The 18120-nt window shown below is 45.0% G+C and overlaps 1 protein-coding gene across 1 annotated transcript in view; it reads left to right on the top strand.

The window, feature by feature from the left end:
- The window catches only part of LOC136658350 (tax1-binding protein 3), a 94874-nt gene that overhangs the window by 36282 nt on the left and 40472 nt on the right, over window positions 1-18120 (top strand). Inside the window, exons 6-8 of the mRNA XM_066634851.1 lie at window positions 4944-5127; window positions 12357-12509; window positions 15320-15321. Of these exons, the coding sequence (XP_066490948.1) occupies window positions 4944-5127; window positions 12357-12509; window positions 15320-15321 (339 nt within the window). The remainder of the gene's footprint in view (window positions 1-4943; window positions 5128-12356; window positions 12510-15319; window positions 15322-18120) is intronic.

The following is an 18120-nucleotide window of genomic DNA, read 5'->3' as shown; positions in this document are numbered from 1 at the left end:
TAAATTACATAGGATCTCATGGGGTGATTCATCACCAATTTCGTGAGTTCCTGAAGGAGACTGATTCAGAGATCATAGACTTGCCCTTCTATACAGCAGTCAGATGGCTCAGTTGCGGGAAGGTCCTCTCGCGCTTTTTCCAGCTCATAGAGGAAATAAAATTATTTCTGCTACAGAAGAATCACCATGTACCAGGCCTGTATGACACTGACTGGCTCATGAAACTGGCTTTTTTTGTAGATTTGATATCCCATGCGAACCAACTCAATATCAGTATGCAAAGAGAAAACAATCTAATCAGTGATGTCTTCTCACTTGTGGAGACATTCAGGTCCAAATTGCTGCTCCTTGGAAGGAATGTACAACACCAGAACTTGGAGCACTTACCCACCTGTGCAAAATTGCGTGCTGAGACTAGAGCAGCATTTCCATCATCATTTGCTGCAGAAAAAGTCAGGGAGCTGCACAAACAATTCACAGAACGCTGCTCTGACCTGGATGCTCATGCAGAGGAAATAAAAATGTTTCAGTATCCCTTTGACTGTGACATGGACAGACTGCCAGGTCGGTTCCAAATGGAAATAATTGAATTGCAGTCAAATGATCTGCTGAGAGCAAGGCACAAGGAAGGAGTCCTGGCACAATTCTATAAATCTCTGAGAAATTCCCAAATTTGAAAGAATTTGCTCGTGGATCTCTCTCTCTATTTTTGGGACAACATACCTCTGTGAGCAGGCATTTTCAAAAATGAAATATGTAAAATCAAAATACAGGTCCACATTAACTGATGAGCATTTGAAGTCGTTACTGGTCATTGGCTCCTCCAAACTAGTACCAGATTACAGTGAACTATTGAGATCAAGACAACAGCTCCACCACTCTCATTGAAAGTTCATAGTGCTCAAAGTTCATAGTTTATATTGCTCAAAGTTCATAATGTTCAATGTTCTTAGTTCATAGTGCTCAAAGTTCATAGTTCTCATGTGTTTTGCCTGTATTATAGTTCTCATGTGTATTTGTATTATAAAGTTCAGTAAAATTCATTTGTTCATATAAGTTCCATCTGTAATGTATTCATTTATGTAAATTTATTCAAATTTGAAATGCAAATTAATTGGTTTTTTCTTTGGCCCCCGGCACGGTGTCAAAGAGATGATGTGGCCCTCCTGCCAAAATGTTTGAGCACCCTTGCTCTAAAGCATTGATTGTTTCCTAACAGAGATGATCTGGCCCATAATAGTGATTGATCATTGATATATAATTTCCAAGGCCAATGTATCCTTAAGAGTTCAAATGGAAGAAGGCTGCAATCCTATGTACCCTTTCCTGGGAATAAACCCCACTGAACCAAATGGGACCTACTTCTGAATAGGCAACTATAGGATTATGCCTGAAGTCCTTTTCTTGCATTTCCAAAGCAGTATGTTAATTTTTTTGTGTTTGGCCACCTTCAGTTCCCAAATAGGACTGAATGTGTGTTCTCTCTTCGGAGTTGAGGGATTGAAACCACACCAGTTCTTTGCTGTAAATGAGATGGTGAGCTTTTATTCAATGGTGGCCTTTTGCCTGTCAGGGATTGTTGTTAATGCTGCTTAAAAGAACCCATTTCTGTGTTAGCAAGATAAATGGGCTGAAAATGCAGCTGAAAGCGGCTTTTAAAAGTGGCAGAAGGAAATGAGGCAGAATTTTTATTTTTCTGTGGTTTTTCCTCTACTTTTAAAATGTAAGAGCCAGCGTTTCCCAAAGATCTTGGGGTAGGCCATGCACTTACACACAGGGGAGGACCCATTTATACTGTTGATAAACTAACAGAATCGCTTCTGCTAAGCCATCCCATATAGTTAAATTGGTAGTTTTCAAGTTTTCCACCTTCATTAAAGGCGCAATCCTAACCCCTTATGTCAGTACTTTCCAGCACTGGCATAGCAGTGCCAATGGGATGTGTGCTGCATCCTGCACTTGGGTGTCACTCACGGAGGCCTCCTCAAAGTAAGGGAATGTTTGTTCCCTTACCTTGGAGCTGCATTGCCCTTATGTCAGTGCTGGAAAGCACTGACATAAGGGGTTAGGATTGCGCCCTGTTGACTTGTCTGCCAAGGAAGTTCATAGAATCATAGAGTTGGAAGGGATTCACTAGTCCAACCCCTTGGCTGGAAATTCTCCTATAGCAGTAGTTCCCAAACTCCTACAGAGGAGTTGGGAACCACTAAAGTATTTGTGGGGAAGAGGCAGTGGCAGCCACTTGATCCCCCCTGGAGGCCGGCATGGACATATGTAAGAAAAAACCTCCCCTTTCCAATCCCAGCAGTGGTGTGATCCTGGGAATCACATTGCTGCTTTATCACCTTTTAAGGGGCCAGAAAGGAGTGCTTCTCTGGCTGGTGGGTCATGACCCAGCAGTTTGGAAACCACTGTCCTAGAGCCCGTTGAGCCTGCTTGATGATCTCTGGTGAGAGAGATCACCTTCTTTCACAATCTGTTCCACTGCCAAACCATCATTTCCATCAAGAATTTCTTCCTGATATCCAACTGGAATCTCCTCTCTTGCAGTTTGTACCCATTTAATTTGATTTGAACTTTCTCATCAAAACCTTCAGCTGGATTGCAGCAGATTATGGGAAGGTTTACAGGATGTCCACTCAGAACACACAGGGTACTGGCCTCACCTGTGGAACACAACTGCTTTTCCAGCCTAGAGTGCATCTCTCACTCCTCTGCAGTTGCATATTGTAGAGGAAGATAATGAGTAGTGGGCAAACTGGGGGTTTTCAGGATGTACTGCAACTAACCTCACTAAACCCCAAAACACAATACCACGGCCTTAAGACATCAATCAGTATCCTGCTCTTGATGCTCTAGCCATCCAAGGTGAAGCTGATGCCTGTGGGGAGGAGGGCCTCTTGAGGGCACCTCCTTCACTTCCTAGGAAAGCCCACTTTTAGCATTGAGGAAATCAGTTATGAACTGGCTGTTTTAGGAAACCTTCATTGTAGCAGTTTCAGATGTGTTCAGCAGTTTCTAGTTTCAGGCTAGATGCAGTTTGGTGTGTTCCCCCTTTATAGAATTTTTACTGGTTTAGTTAGATTTTATGGTTGAGGAGGTTTTTTTTTTATAATTGTCAATTTTTAATTTGGTGTGTATATTTCAACTTTTATTTTGTAATGCTGCCTTGAGGGCCCTGTTGGAATTATAAATGGGATTATAAATGGGATGGTAGCAATCATAGTATTTAAAGTATTTTTGCCCTGCTGTTCAGCCAATAGCTCCCAGAGCACCATGCATAAAATCAATAAAAACAGCAAATCATTAAAAAAAATAATAAAAGGAGTGTTCATCTTAATGAAAACAGCAAATCATTAAAGAAATAATAAGAGGAGTGTTGTTTTCATCTTCTTCATCTTTTCCTCCTGCTGTTTACAAGGTAGTTAGAGTTTTAGTGGTTTGTGCAAGGGGAGGAGAAGCCTCACCTGGAGCAGCAGCAGATGAAAATGATGATGATGGCATTTTGTCTTGCTGACTTCTGTTTTCTTATGCTTGTATAAATTTAAATTTAATAAATACATCTTTTCCAGACAATCCCCTTGTCTCTCACCATCCTCCCCAGTGCTTCCCTTTGATAGCATTACTCTTAATTCAGCACCAATGTTGCCTCTCATAGGGCGCAATCCTAACTAGCTTTCCAGCACTGGCATAGCTGTGCCAGTGGGGCATGTGCTGCATCCTGCAGTAGGAGGACACTCATGGAGGCCTCCTCAAGGTAAGGCAATGTTTGTTCCCTTACCGGAGTTGCATTGCCCTTGTGTCAGTGTTGGAAAGTTGGTTGGGTTTGCAGCCATAGGGATGTCCTAGGCCCAAATCACAACCAACTTTCTGACACTGGCATAACTGTGCCAGTGGGGCATGTGCTGCGTCCTGCCATTGGGTGGCACTCACAGAGGCACCTTCAAGTTAAGGGAATGTTTGTTCCCTTACCTTGGTGCTGGAAAATGGTTGGTTGGCAACCTTCAGTCTGGAAAGACTATGATATAAGCCTACAGCACCAGGTGGTCTCCCATCCAAGTACTAACCAGGCCTGACCCTGCTTAGCTTCCAAGATCTGCTGGAAAGTTGGCTAGGATTGTGCCTCTAGGCAGTAGCCAGCAGGTAGCTGTGATGCTCATGTATACTCATTCTATGAATGCCCAGGAAGGTTGTCCTGTTTTTCAGCAACTAGTGTTAATAGTTTTAGTGCTGGGAATCAATGGAATGGAAGACTTTTCTGGAACAGAGTTGTCTGGGCAAGAACAGCACTGCTCTCCCAGTGTCTAGACATCCCCCCATATCCGTGGTTTCACTTATCTGTGGTTCATAAACCACCATCCCTCCAATCACGCAAATGATTAATCTGGTCTCTGATTGCAGCCCTCCTGTCACTGTTTCCTGTGTCTGGCTGTTTCTGTGCTTAATGCAAATGTTAACAGGAAGCAGGAAGCGCTAACAAGAACCTGGGCTGGAGGGCTGAAAACAATGCAAGCATCACATTGTTTTCAGCCCTCCAATCTGCTTCCTGTTAGCGATTCCTGTTAGCATTTGCAGACAGACTGAAACAGCCAGACACAAGAGGCAGTGACATTGGAGACCAGGTAAGTCGTTTGTATGGGGGGGGGGTTGTTAACTACTCCTTGTAGGGTTCACTGCTATCCGTAGTTTCCAGTATCCACAGTGGCAGCTGGAAACCTAACCCCCACAGATAAAGGGATGCCTGTATTCCCCTGCACCAAAAAGAATGGGGAAACTTGTGTCCCTTCAGACAGCCATGAACCCCTGGAGCTCTATGAAGATTTTGAATGGGGCATTGGTGTATAACTTCGCCTCCAAGCAAAGTTGTACAGGATGAATTTGGTCATTTGCTTGAATTGTGCCAAGTCAACAGCTCCTCATTCTCCATCACTTACCTGTTCTAGGTTGCCGATGGACAGAGTGTGGAAGCGGGCAGAACTTTGAGCCAGATGAAGTTAGTCACCTGATCACATGGCAAGATGGCCGCTGTAGCAGCAGCTTCTTGTCCTCTCTTCCTCAACCGCGATCGCACCTCAGTGTGGCCACGGGATTTGGTTGCGCCACGATCTTCTGGTACCTGAAGAACAGGTACAAACCATCCTGCTTCTGCAAGAACACTATTTTGCCTACATTCTGCTGGTGATTCCTGGACACTGATTTGGAGATAAAGGGTAGAAGCCAGACATCAGGGTAGCAGTTGAAGGACTATAGCTCAGTGGAGGAGCAAATTCTTTGCAAGTAGAAGGTCCTAGGTTCAGTCCTGGTGTCTTCTGGTGGCCTGGAAAAGATCTGTGTTCGAAACACTAAAGAGTTGCTACCAGTAGATAATGATGAGGCACATGGGCCATAAGGCAGCTTCCTATGGCTGTTTACTCCTACTGATAATCCCGCTGTGTTCAATGGAGTTTTATTTATTTACTTTATTTAAAACAGTTATACTCCCCTTACCTAAAGCTCAAGATGGCTTACAAAACTTAACACAGCATAAAATAATAAAATAGTTAAAATCTAGATCATTTGAAAACAGCACAGCAAGTAATATCATAATTCTGAAAACCCAAAGGTGGTGACAAGTAAACAAGCAATACACATCAAGTTAAAAACATGTTAACTCCCTAGTGGGTGTATTCAGAATTGCATCTTTTGTCTGTCTTTTGAGCAGAGGTTGTCTCTGCAGTTTTAGTCACATCTGGAGGTGTTGTCAAACCCATAAAACCAGTCCAGGCTACTTAGACGAACTCTGTATTCAGGACTAGAGGAAATCCTATTCAAAAACATAAATCTTTAATTTGCAGTTTTATCTGCTAATAAGCAAACTAAGCCAGGAACTGGTGAAACAGTCTGAAGCAACGGTTGGTGACCTCTCCAGGGTCCCAGCAGTACCCGCAGCACATGAAGTAACTGTGAACAACCCTGGTCAGGGTGGCAGGAATTGATACTGATCTCTGATCTAGCTAGAAACATGTGTTAGGGCGCAATCCTCACTTGCGCTGGAGCAGGCAAACCGGGAGGCTTGCGCTGTATCCAGCGCAGGATTGTGGCCAGAAGCAGCTTAGCCAGAGGCAAGGGGAAACTTTCCCCCTTACCCCTGGGTAAGGGCTGCTGGCACCTATGGGTCTCTTTGGACTTGTGCCATCTCTTGAGTCCAAAGAGAGCATATTTGCATATCTGGCATAACTCCCGCTCCCCGCCCACCCCCGGGGCCGCCCATCACCCTCCCTCCCCCAGTCCAGGAATGCCTCCCTTCCCCTCCCCGCCTCCCCCACGCCTACCTGTCACCCTTATGACAGCTAATCTGAGCCGATGCAAGGAGCTGGGAGGAAGCCAGCGTGGAGGCCTTCCTTCTGGGAGCACCGGCCTGGGTTCCTCCCACAGAGGTGCAAACATGCTTTATGGCACATTTGCGACCCTCCCAGGCCGGCCTAAGGAACTTGGGCCAGCCTAATGTCAGGTTAGGATTGTGCCCTAAGTCTTTCTGCTGTTCGGCAACTTCCCATTTTTATGCTTTGTTTTCTGGAAAACTGCTTATTTAGAAATACAGTCTGACTATTGAAAACTTATTATCAGCTTAATTTATAACTCAGTTGTTGGGAACAGTTGCCTCAGTCATGAATGGATACAGGGTTGGACATAAAAGAGGGAAAACCCAACAATGTGTATTGGTTCCTCATTCTAACAATAGTTCCGTCTGGAAATGAATGCAAAGCTGATTAGGGATTGTGTAGATAATGGGAGAAGCTCATGGTTAGAGACAAGGAAAGAGCTAATATATCTACCAAGAGCTTCCTCTTGGACTCAGACCTGCTTCCAGGGAGTCAGGTGATGGCAGGAGCCCAAAGTGCCTTTTATCAGTGTTAGCTGAGATACCAGCAGCAGCACTACCTCTGCTGCTGCCCTACCTTCTTCTGCTCCCTGGATAAAAAAAAAACTGTCCCTCTTGGCGAAACAATATTTAGTTAGTCCCAATTGTTGTCCTCTAATAAAACCCCTTGAGGCATCAGTAAAGATAGTACAGCAAGTCCTCATTCAAAGTCATTTCATTTTAAGTCATTTCATTATGAGGTTGATGAGAAAAAAGTCAGTTCCTGGCTGACGCCACTGTTTGTTTGGTGTTTGCATGTTCTCCCCATGTCTGTGTGGATTTTCTCTGGCCTGGAAAGCTCACATTTATTACAATTTTTAATATTAGAAGTGTTTTGGGTCTATGTTTAGAAGTTTGATGTGACCAGAAATCAAACCTTTGCTGTAGATACTTAACTATTGTTTACATATATCCCCTGGGGATATATTGTTTACATATATCCCCTGGGGGCTGGGGATAAGAATAGGCCCTCAGTTTGGCTGTACTTGTCATAAGAGGCGACTGAACAGCCACCGGGTAGATGGGACTCATCAGCCTGGGAAGGCAGCTCATCTGAGAGAAGGAAAACTCTGATCCCAAACCTCCACTGCCTTGTGGCTACATCCAGTTATGGAAAAGGCTTCAGGAGTCAACCTCGAGGCAAAATCCGGAGCCGGAGTCCCTGAGGCAGTTCATGGCTGAACACAGTCATGTTCTGGCAACTCCTGCGACGCTGTTGGAACCAACTGTATTGGCCTCTGCCTTTCCATTGGACCATTTCAGCGACGTGGAGAGGGGGGATTTGCTGCATGGATAACAGCCTATCCTCCATACCTGCTTTACCCAGGCTTCACGCATTGGAGAGGACACTCTGTTCCAGAACCACAATTCAGAGCGTGACACCATAGTCTTCTGAGACTGAAGGATGCCAACAATGACATATATCAATTACTGTACTGTAAAACTAGTTTTGTTATAACTTGTTTTGCTTCAAGTTGCAGTTTTCAAGAACCTATCCAGACAACTTTAAGTGAGGACTTGCTGTACTGGTTGAGTCTCTTTATTGGCAAGGGTTTTTCTATCTCAGTGCAATAAAAGGGCCATTTAAATTAAAGGAAAACAATTGTTTAACAGTAGACTTGTTAATGTGAGAGAGGGCAGCTGGCTAACAATCCATCAACCATTCTCTCTCCTAGAACTTAGAATGGCTTCACTCCAAGACGAGTGACCCCTCCCTTCCCCCTGAGCATGTGAAAGAAAGATAATCACTTTGCTCTGGGTGAAGCCTTTCTAAGTGCCTGGAGGGAGACTGGTTGGATTGCCTGGATGGATTGTCTTCTTAATGACTCTGGGTGCAATCCTAACCCCTTATGTCAGTGCTTTCCAGCACTGACATAAGGGCAATGCATCTCTGAGGTAAGGGAACAAACATTCCTTTACATTGAGGAGACCTCCATGAGTGACACCCAACTGCCGGATGCAGCACATGTCCCGTTGGCACCGCTATGCCAGTGCTGGAAAGCACTGACATAAGAGGTTAGGATTGCATCCTCTGTCTTACAACACAAGGGCAAGCAAGTCTGTTTTTAAATTGCCTAGTGAAGGGTCATTGTTTTTTTAAATGGATTTGCTTTAATGTGATTTTTGCCATCCTTCTCATTTGCAGTGGCCATTCGTGTTGAGTCAAATCCGTTTATAAAAATCAGTGTATAACAAGGTTGGACCTGTACTCATATCTGCTCCTTTGCCACAAATGTCCTGCCCCTGGAGGTGGAGCTCCCCCTGGGACAAGATGCAGGAAAAATGTCCACATGAGGTCACATGAGGTTACGAGCAAAGGTGGGAGAACTGGAATGTCTGGTGACAAGGGAAAATATTGACATAGTGGGCATAACGGAAATCTGGTGGAATGCGGAGAATCAGTGGGATACCGCAATCCCGGGCTATAAACTCTACAGGAGGGACAGGCAGGGGCGTGTTGGAGGTGGGGTGGCCCTTTATGTTAAGGAAGGGATAGAATCCAGCAAAGTAGAGATTGAAGGTGGGTCCGACTCCACCGTAGAATCTCTGTGGGTTAAATTACCAGGCTTGTGCAGCGATGTAATACTGGGGCTGTGCTATCGTCCTCCAGACCAGAAATCTGATGGGGACCTTGAAATGAGGAAACAGATCAGGGAGGTGACAAGGAAGGACAGGGTTGTAATCATGGGGGACTTCAATTATCCTCATATTGACTGGGTCAATTTGTGTTCTGGTCACGATAAGGAAACCGGATTTCTTGACGTGCTAAATGACTGTGGCTTAGATCAGCTAGTCACGGAGCCCACCAGAGGACAGTTGACTCTGGATTTAATTTTGTGCGGTACGCAGGACCTGGTTAGAGATGTAAACGTTACTGAGCCATTGGGGAACAGTGATCATGCTGTGATCCGTTTTGACGTGCACGTTGGGGGAAGAATACCAGGCAAATCTCTAACAAAAACCCTTGACTTCCGACGGGCGGACTTCCCTCAAATGAGGAGGCTGGTTAGAAGGAGGTTGAAAGGGAGGGTAAAAAGAGTCCAGTCTCTCCAGAGTGCATGGAGGCTGCTTAAAACAACAGTAATAGAGGCCCAGCAGAGGTGTATACCGCAAAGAAAGAAGGGTTCCACTAAATCCAGGAGAGTGCCCGCATGGCTAACCAGCCAAGTTAGAGAGGCTGTGAAGGGCAAGGAAGCTTCCTTCCGTAAATGGAAGTCTTGCCCTAATGAAGAGAATAAAAAGGAACATAAACTGTGGCAAAAGAAATGTAAGAAGGTGATAGGGGAGGCCAAGCGAGACTATGAGGAACGCATGGCCAGCAACATTAAGGGGAATAATAAAAGCTTCTTCAAATATGTTAGAAGCAGGAAACCCGCCAGAGAAGCGGTTGGCCCTCTGGATGGTGAGGGAGGGAAAGGGGAGATAAAAGGAGACTTAGAGATGGCAGAGAAATTAAATGAGTTCTTTGCATCTGTCTTCACGGCAGAAGACCTCGGGCAGATACCGCTGCCCGAACGGCCCCTCCTAACCGAGGAGTTAAGTCAGATAGAGGTTAAAAGAGAAGATGTTTCAGACCTCATTGATAAATTAAAGATCAATAAGTCACCGGGCCCTGATGGCATACACCCAAGGGTTATTAAGGAATTGAAGAATGAAGTTGCAGATCTCTTGACTAAGGTATGCAACTTGTCCCTCAAAACGGCCAAGGTACCAGAAGATTGGAGGATAGCAAATGTCACGCCTATTTTTAAAAAGGGAAAGAGGGGGGACCCGGGAAACTATAGGCCGGTCAGCCTAACATCCATACCGGGTAAGATGGTGGAATGCCTCATCAAAGATAGGATCTCAAAACACATAGACGAACAGGCCTTGCTGAGGGAGAGTCAGCATGGCTTCTGTAAGGGTAAGTCTTGCCTCACAAACCTTATAGAATTCTTTGAAAAGGTCAACAGGCATGTGGATGCGGGAGAACCCGTGGACATTATATATCTGGACTTTCAGAAGGCGTTTGACACGGTCCCTCACCAAAGGCTACTGAAAAAACTCCACAGTCAGGGAATTAGAGGACAGGTCCTCTCGTGGATTGAGAACTGGTTGGAGGCCAGGAAGCAGAGAGTGGGTGTCAATGGGCAATTTTCACAATGGAGAGAGGTGAAAAGCGGTGTGCCCCAAGGATCTGTCCTGGGACCGGTGCTTTTCAACCTCTTCATAAATGACCTGGAGACAGGGTTGAGCAGTGAAGTGGCTAAGTTTGCAGACGACACCAAACTTTTCCGAGTGGTAAAGACCAGAAGTGATTGTGAGGAGCTCCAGAAGGATCTCTCCAGACTGGCAGAATGGGCAGCAAAATGGCAGATGCGCTTCAATGTCAGTAAGTGTAAAGTCATGCACATTGGGGCAAAAAATCAAAACTTTAGATATAGGCTGATGGGTTCTGAGCTGTCTGTGACAGATCAGGAGAGAGATCTTGGGGTGGTGGTGGACAGGTCGATGAAAGTGTCGACCCAATGTGCGGTGGCAGTGAAGAAGGCCAATTCTATGCTTGGGATCATTAGGAAAGGTATTGAGAACAAAACGGTTAGTATTATAATGCCGTTGTACAAATCTATGGTAAGGCCACACCTGGAGTATTGTGTCCAGTTCTGGTCGCCGCATCTCAAAAAAGACATAGTGGAAATGGAAAAGGTGCAAAAGAGAGCGACTAAGATGATTACGGGGCTGGGGCACCTTCCTTATGAGGAAAGGCTACGGCGTTTGGGCCTCTTCAGCCTAGAAAAGAGACGCTTGAGGGGGGACATGATTGAGACATACAAAATTATGCAGGGGATGGACAGAGTGGATAGGGAGATGCTCTTTACACTATCACATAATACCAGAACCAGGGGACATCCACTAAAATTGAGTGTTGGGCGGGTTAGGACAGACAAAAGAAAATATTTCTTTACTCAGCGCGTGGTCGGTCTGTGGAACTCCTTGCCACAGGATGTGGTGCTGGCGTCTAGCCTAGACGCCTTTAAAAGGGGATTGGACGAGTTTCTGGAGGAAAAATCCATTATGGGGTACAAGCCATGATGTGTATGCGCAACCTCCTGATTTTAGAAATGGGTTATGTCAGAATGCCAGATGCAGGGGAGGGCACCAGGATGAGGTCTCTTGTTATCTGGTGTGCTCCCTGGGGCATTTGGTGGGCCGCTGTGAGATACAGGAAGCTGGACTAGATGGGCCTATGGCCTGATCCAGTGGGGCTGTTCTTATGTTCTTATGTTCTTATGTTCTTACCACCTCAGTTGGCCTCATGGATAGCCTGGCCCCCATATTACTCCAGCACTGCCATCTTCTTTGGCTTCCAGTGTTTGTTTCTGCATTAGTTTCAAAGTACTGGCTTTGATTTTTAAAGACCTAAACAGCCTGGGAGCAGGATACACTAACCGTATCCTCTCAGATTCACCTGCCTCAGCACTGAGATCAACATCATAGGTAGCTGCTCTGTGTTCCCTCACTGTTGCAGATTCAGCTGGTGGGCACAAAGGGACGGGGCCTTTTTTGTCTTCCATCAAGACTCTGGGGGCACCCTCCTGGGGGATCTGTACTTGGCTTCATCTTCACTGATTTTCAAGATGACAGCGCAGACAGTTCTATTTCCACCAACTCCTTTGATATGTTTTACGTGCTACGCTGTGCTGTCTATGTTGTTTGTTTCATAACAGCACTGTACTTAATTTTTTTTAAACATTTCTAGCTGCTCTTCAATAGAGGAGTAGGGAGAAAGAAAGAAAGAAAGAAAGAAAGAAAGAAAGAAAGAAAGAAAGAGGCTAAAACAAATGCAGCAGTCTAGAGTTATCCCTCTTGTGTGTAAGCTTTTTTTATTTTTATTTTACTGAGATTCAATTGCAGATGAAGCTGTATGTATTGGCAGATATACCCTCTGTAACCTGTTTTTGTTGTGCTTGGATAGCCCAGATTTCCTGAAGTCTTTTGATGCTGCTGGAACCATTCAGGACTATGTGGTTGCCATGTTGTGTGGCCAGGAAAGATCACGGATGTCGGTCCACAACGCAGCCAGCTGGGGATACTTCAACACCAGTAGCAAAAGCTGGAATGCAGACCTGTAAGTATGAAAGTGGGCGCAGATGAAGCCTTACATGCTTTGCAAAAAAAAAAAAAGTATGGCAGGGTTGTCATAGTGAGTGCATTCACTAAGGAGTGAATTACGACCAATGTTATAGATTATTTATAGCAATTAATATTCCTATATTGCATTTCAACCACTACTGAAAGTTGTTCACAATTCATTTATGTTGCATAAATGAATAAAGTTTTAACTTAAGCACAGGCCTCTGGAACCTGATCTTAAGTAGGGTTCTTAAGGGCTAATAGCCTGTAGTGCTATTAGCATGCGGTGCTTTGTAAAACTTCACCAGAAAGCAGCCAGTATCTGCCCTGAGCAGTTTACAGTGCCAACTCTTTTCTAATATGTAACAATAGGTCTGTCTGCTCGTTAAAGAAATATTTGTTATTTGATTTTTAATAGATGAGTTGATTTAAATCTGCACTCATTTGCATATAAACAAAATAACTATTTTGAAGGAAAAGGCATGCCTCTGTTTTAGGTTGTGCGTATATGAAGTGTTTTAAATTTGTTTTAATTGTTTTTAATTGTGTTTATGTTTTTTGTATTTTTATTGATTTTGTAAGTCGCCTTGGGTCCCTTTGGAAAAAAGGCAGGATACAAATACAGTAAATAAATAAAAAGTAAATAATAAATATATATTAATAGTAGAACATTGTTTGGAAAAGTGGAACACTGTGTTGAGAGACAGCGAGAATGTCTTTTTGCAAGAACTTCCTTTAAAAATACGTAACTTTAAAAAGTTGCCTGATTGATTGAGGGCAACTTCTTGGTCAGTCAAAAGAATATTAATCATGTGAACTAGTTAATTGATGAAACATTTTAACCCTACATACCAATCGTATAAAATATTTTTAGGCTTTCTGGCTTATTTTTTTTTTTTTTCAGAAAGTGGAGTCTGAGGCCTCTGAACTGGGCCAGGACTCCCTGATGGGAATATTGCCCCATCCATCCATCCACAAAAGTGCTTCCTAACCCATCTCAAGGTTAGAGGAAAATGAGTGTTTGAGTTCTCATCGCTAATCCATTATAACCCAGTAGTTGCATGGGGTTGTTGGGGTGCTTGTCAAATCTGACTATTATTTGCTTGTGGAAAGACTAACCTCATGTAACATGGTTGTGGGACGCACACACTATTTTGTGCTTACATAGCAGCTGCCTGTGAGATCTGCCTAGGGATCTGAAGGCCTTAGGAGTGGACCTCAACAGGTGGGAAACCCCGGCCTCTGAGCGGCCCGCTTGGAGGCAGGCTGTGCAGCATGGCCTCTTCCAGTTTGAAGAGACACTTGGCCAACAGGCTGAGGCAAAGAAGGAAGGCCCATAGCCAGGGAGACAGACCAGGGACAGACTGCACTTGCTCCCAGTGTGGAAGGGATTGTCACTCCTGAATCGGCCTTTTCAGCCACACTAGACGCTGTGCCAGAACCACCATTCAGAGCGCGACACCAGAGTCTTTTGAGACTGAAGGTTGCCAACATTGCATTGCACATTGCACAGCAGCTGCCTGTGCCTCCCAGTGGGTGCTGCTATGCTTATGATTGTGACTTAAACAACCTAAATGGGTTGGAGACACTTCTCAACCAGTGGTACTTGCGGTGGTGTCTGGTGATACGTGCAGGACTCCCAGACCCTCACCGCCTGGCAGAGAGACCAGCAACGCAACAAGCTGTGGTAGGAGCTTGGTTTTTGGCAAGCTCACAGACTCTAAAAAGCCCTCCCAGCTACCCTGAGCCTCTTACCCATGTTTGTTGCATCACATCTGGCCTCCCAATCCAGAAATAACTGGCAGTGGCATCATCACCAGTTACATCCAGTGGTACTTCCAGTAGGTGGACCATGCAAAGTGGTACAATGATGAACAAACGTTGTGAATGCTGATCTAAGGAGCTATTTTATCCTGCGTCAGATCCTGTGTCATCAGCTTTGAGTGGCAGCAGCTCCCCGAAGTCTTCTGATCCCCTCTGACCCACTGGTGCAAAAGGTCGGCAGTGAATCAAGTGCCTCTGTATTGGGCGGTGAGGCTTTGGATCTGGTGGAGTGTTGCTCCACTGGTCCCGCCTCCCTCCCTCCTTGCTCCCTCCCCCCGGCACACCTCCTCCCCACCCTCTACTTACCTCCCCATCCCCGGAATGCCTCCTCCCCGCCTCCCCCCATGCCCCCACTGATCTTTCCACTGCTCTGCGGTCCACACTGAGCACTGGAGGTCAGGTGCCTGCCTGCAGTAGCCTGGTGCTGGCTAGTGCTGGGCTACCACCGGCGCTTGCCTAGTGCTAGGGCCCGCAAACGTGCCTTATGGCACATTTGCAACAATGTGTGCTGGTGGTGAGCCAAGCTCAGGATTGGGCTCTAAGCCCTTGTTGTCCTCTGGATATCAGCCGGTTGATTTCTGTGGTTGTTTTGCTTGCTTTTGTCAGATCTTGGCCTGATCTTGTGGTCGTGATGACTCAAGCATGTGAGACTCTTCAATTAGCATTTTTCCTCGTTCCCTCAATTCATTTTGTGTTGATGTGGTGAGATGGTATACAAAGCTGGACCTTCTTTATGATGGAGTCAGTGGAGAAGCAATTTCATGCAACTGTAATCTTCCTGAGATTTTCATCCCCTTTGAAGACATGTTGGCATGTCCAGTCTCTTTTCCTTCTAGACAGGCTAATCTACTTTGCTCTTTTCCTGTACTTTCAGCCTTGGAGAATCCCACTTCCCCGTTTATTTGCTTCCTGAAGTGTTGGAGCCTGGGGACCTTGCAGGAGAAAGTACTTGCAAATGGCACCAGATCCCAAAGGGGACAGCCGTTGGGGCTGCTCTGGGAGACTTCCAGTGCTCTGTCTACTCTTGTATGACTGAAAGCTCTGATGCAGGTATGAGCATGCAAGGATAATGGCTTCTTCTGGTAGCACTGAGAACTGCAATTATTTGACCTGGGGTGTATATGCTTCCATGGGTTGTATATCAATCCATGGGGTGTATATGCCATCCATGGGGTTCTAGAACTTGGACTTAATCAAATATGGCTTTCACTCAATGATATTTAAAATGTCATCTTTGAGAAAGATTGTTTGTGATCAAGCCCTGTGTCTGATCATCATTAAGAATCTTTATATACCACCTTTCAGCAAACTTCACAAAGTGATTTACCCAGCAAAAGAAATGCAGAGGTAGTTTCATGTCCCAAAGTGTTCACAGTCTGTAAATGCACACACGACCAGCAACAACCACTGGGACAGATGCAGTGTTGAGTTGAACAAAGAGAGTTGTGCATTTGGTATCTCGTGTTTCAAAATATCCCATCCCTCTTGGACACTGGACACTACTTTTCCTGAACCTCAAGTCACGCCTCAAACTCCATCTTGTACTCTACTTGTCATTTCGTATCGCTTACTATGGGAAAAGAAGACAAGGTTGTAATTCCACTCCAAAGTATTATGCAACCTTTCAGTGCAGCTCTTGTTAGTAATCTCTGCACCCTGCTTGTCTCTGCATTTTGTACATTTCCACTGAATGCAGCCTTTTCAGTGTATCTCATGTTTGTGATCCCATTTCAATGCACTATATGATTTTTACCTTCTGTTGGTATCTGACATCCTCTTGGCACATCTGCATTTGAAATTGTATCTGAATGGAGCGATGTGTACTGCACATCTACATTTTGATTAGAAATGCTTCCCTTGATTATGTGCCAGGAACAGGCCCATCAGCACCCACTCTGAATCTCTTCACATACCAGTTTGGGACACCTTAATACACCAATACTCTCCAGCCCTTTTCTTACTCTGAGAACAAGATTCCTATGCTTACTCCCCATAGCTGTATGTAAGCTGCAACTCCAAAACAACTTAAGTATAGGAAGATTTTGGACCAGCAAGTTGTCACTCTATCTGGTACAACAACCCTGTATGTATTGCATCAAGTCTAGAGTTTCCAAAGCTGCTTGGAATGCTCTGGATCCCTGCAAGGCTCTCCAACCACTCGGGGTTCAGAGCCCAATCCTAGCAAATTTCCCAGTACCAATGCAACCTCAATGTAGCCCTGATGTAAGGGTACAAATGTACCTTTACCTTGAGGAGGCCTCCATGTCTTCTCCAACACTGCAGGATGTAGTGTATGCCCTGTTGGCACAGCTGCATAGCACTGGGAAGTTGGATAGGATTGGGCCCTCAGGTTGCTATACACATGCTTTGAAACTTTATTTCCCCTTTTTCTTTCTCCTCTCTTCCAGGACTTCTCTAAAGCCTTCTTCCCTGACAATCATTCCCCTTTTCCATTTCCCTGGTGTCCAAAATGCACTCTGCATACATTTCTGTCCATCACAAGTCAGACATATATTTACAGATATTTTGATTAGGATTTGATAGACTCTTTTATTGTTCCTTCTTTTTTTTTTTGTGTTACAACTTTTTCCCCTTAAATAAATTCTTTTAAACTTTGAGGATGTTCCCTTGTTGATGTCTTGAATTGATTCTTGTTGTTGCTGGTCTTTGCACCCAGCCCCAAAGCTCCTTGTTTCACTGGCTGCTCCTATTGGGAAGGACGAGACTGGAGAGGGCTTAGCTACCCCCTGAAATCAACCCTGAGCTCTTTAATTAAGTCTCCAAATAAATCATTGGGGTTCCAGTGGTAACAGACCCACCTGAATTATGGATGAGACCCACTTGTGGGTCCTGACCTGCCAATGGAAGATAAATGTTTTGTACCATGTTAATCCGAATTTAACCCCCCCCCCCATGTGTGTGTGATTTTTCCTCCTGTTCTTCTTTTTTTTCTAGTCCTCAACATCAGCACTTCTGCCCAGCTGACCATCCTGATGCCCTTGGGATTCCAGCCTGGAGAATCTCCAGACCCTTGGTCACCTGTTGCCCATTTTCCATATTTTGCCAATAGGTACCTGGCAGTGGCAGCCTCTCTTAATGGTGGTAACGTTCTGGCAACATTTGTGGATGTGCTGTCCAGATGGATGGCAGAGCTGGGTAAGGGATAGTGGATGTTTTTTTCCATACATTGTTTTGGCCTCTTCCAAAAAATGTCCACTTTGGATCAAACCCAGCTGGGGTCCATCTAACCCTCTTCAGAAGTTTCCGGCCTCTGGGAAGCTTGCAAACTTGTTCAGGTTTTATTTGTTTTTATACTGCTCTTCCTCCAAGGAGCTCAGGGTTATGTACATGGCTCCTCCCCTCCTTGGTACTCACAACAACCCTTTGAGGTAGGTGAGGCTGAGAGATAGTAGCTGCCCCAGGGAGGTCACTTAGAAGGTTTTGTAGCTGAGCAGGAATTTGAACTTGGATCTTGCAGATCCAAGTCCAACTCTCAAACCACTATACCATCCTGTTCTTGATGGTTTCTAGTAATTACCTCTGCACTGGCCCTTGTGATAATATATTCCATAAGAATGTCTTTATTTATTTTATTTTATTTCTATCCTGTTTTTCTTCCATGGAACTTATGGGGTTTCCAGTCTCTCATCCAAGCACTGACCAGTCCTAAGACTGCTTAGCTTCGAGAAATAACTGCATCATGTGCCTTCAGACCACGCCCTAGACTGAAAGAGAGGCTTCTTTGTTTATCCAGAACATGTGCCACCCAATTTCACTAGATG

Source organism: Tiliqua scincoides, chromosome 8 (assembly GCF_035046505.1).
Source record: "Tiliqua scincoides isolate rTilSci1 chromosome 8, rTilSci1.hap2, whole genome shotgun sequence".
NCBI classification, from domain to species: Eukaryota; Metazoa; Chordata; class Lepidosauria; order Squamata; family Scincidae; genus Tiliqua; species Tiliqua scincoides.
The sequence above is the reverse complement of the archived record's forward strand: the minus strand, read 5'-3'. Positions and strand labels throughout refer to the sequence as shown.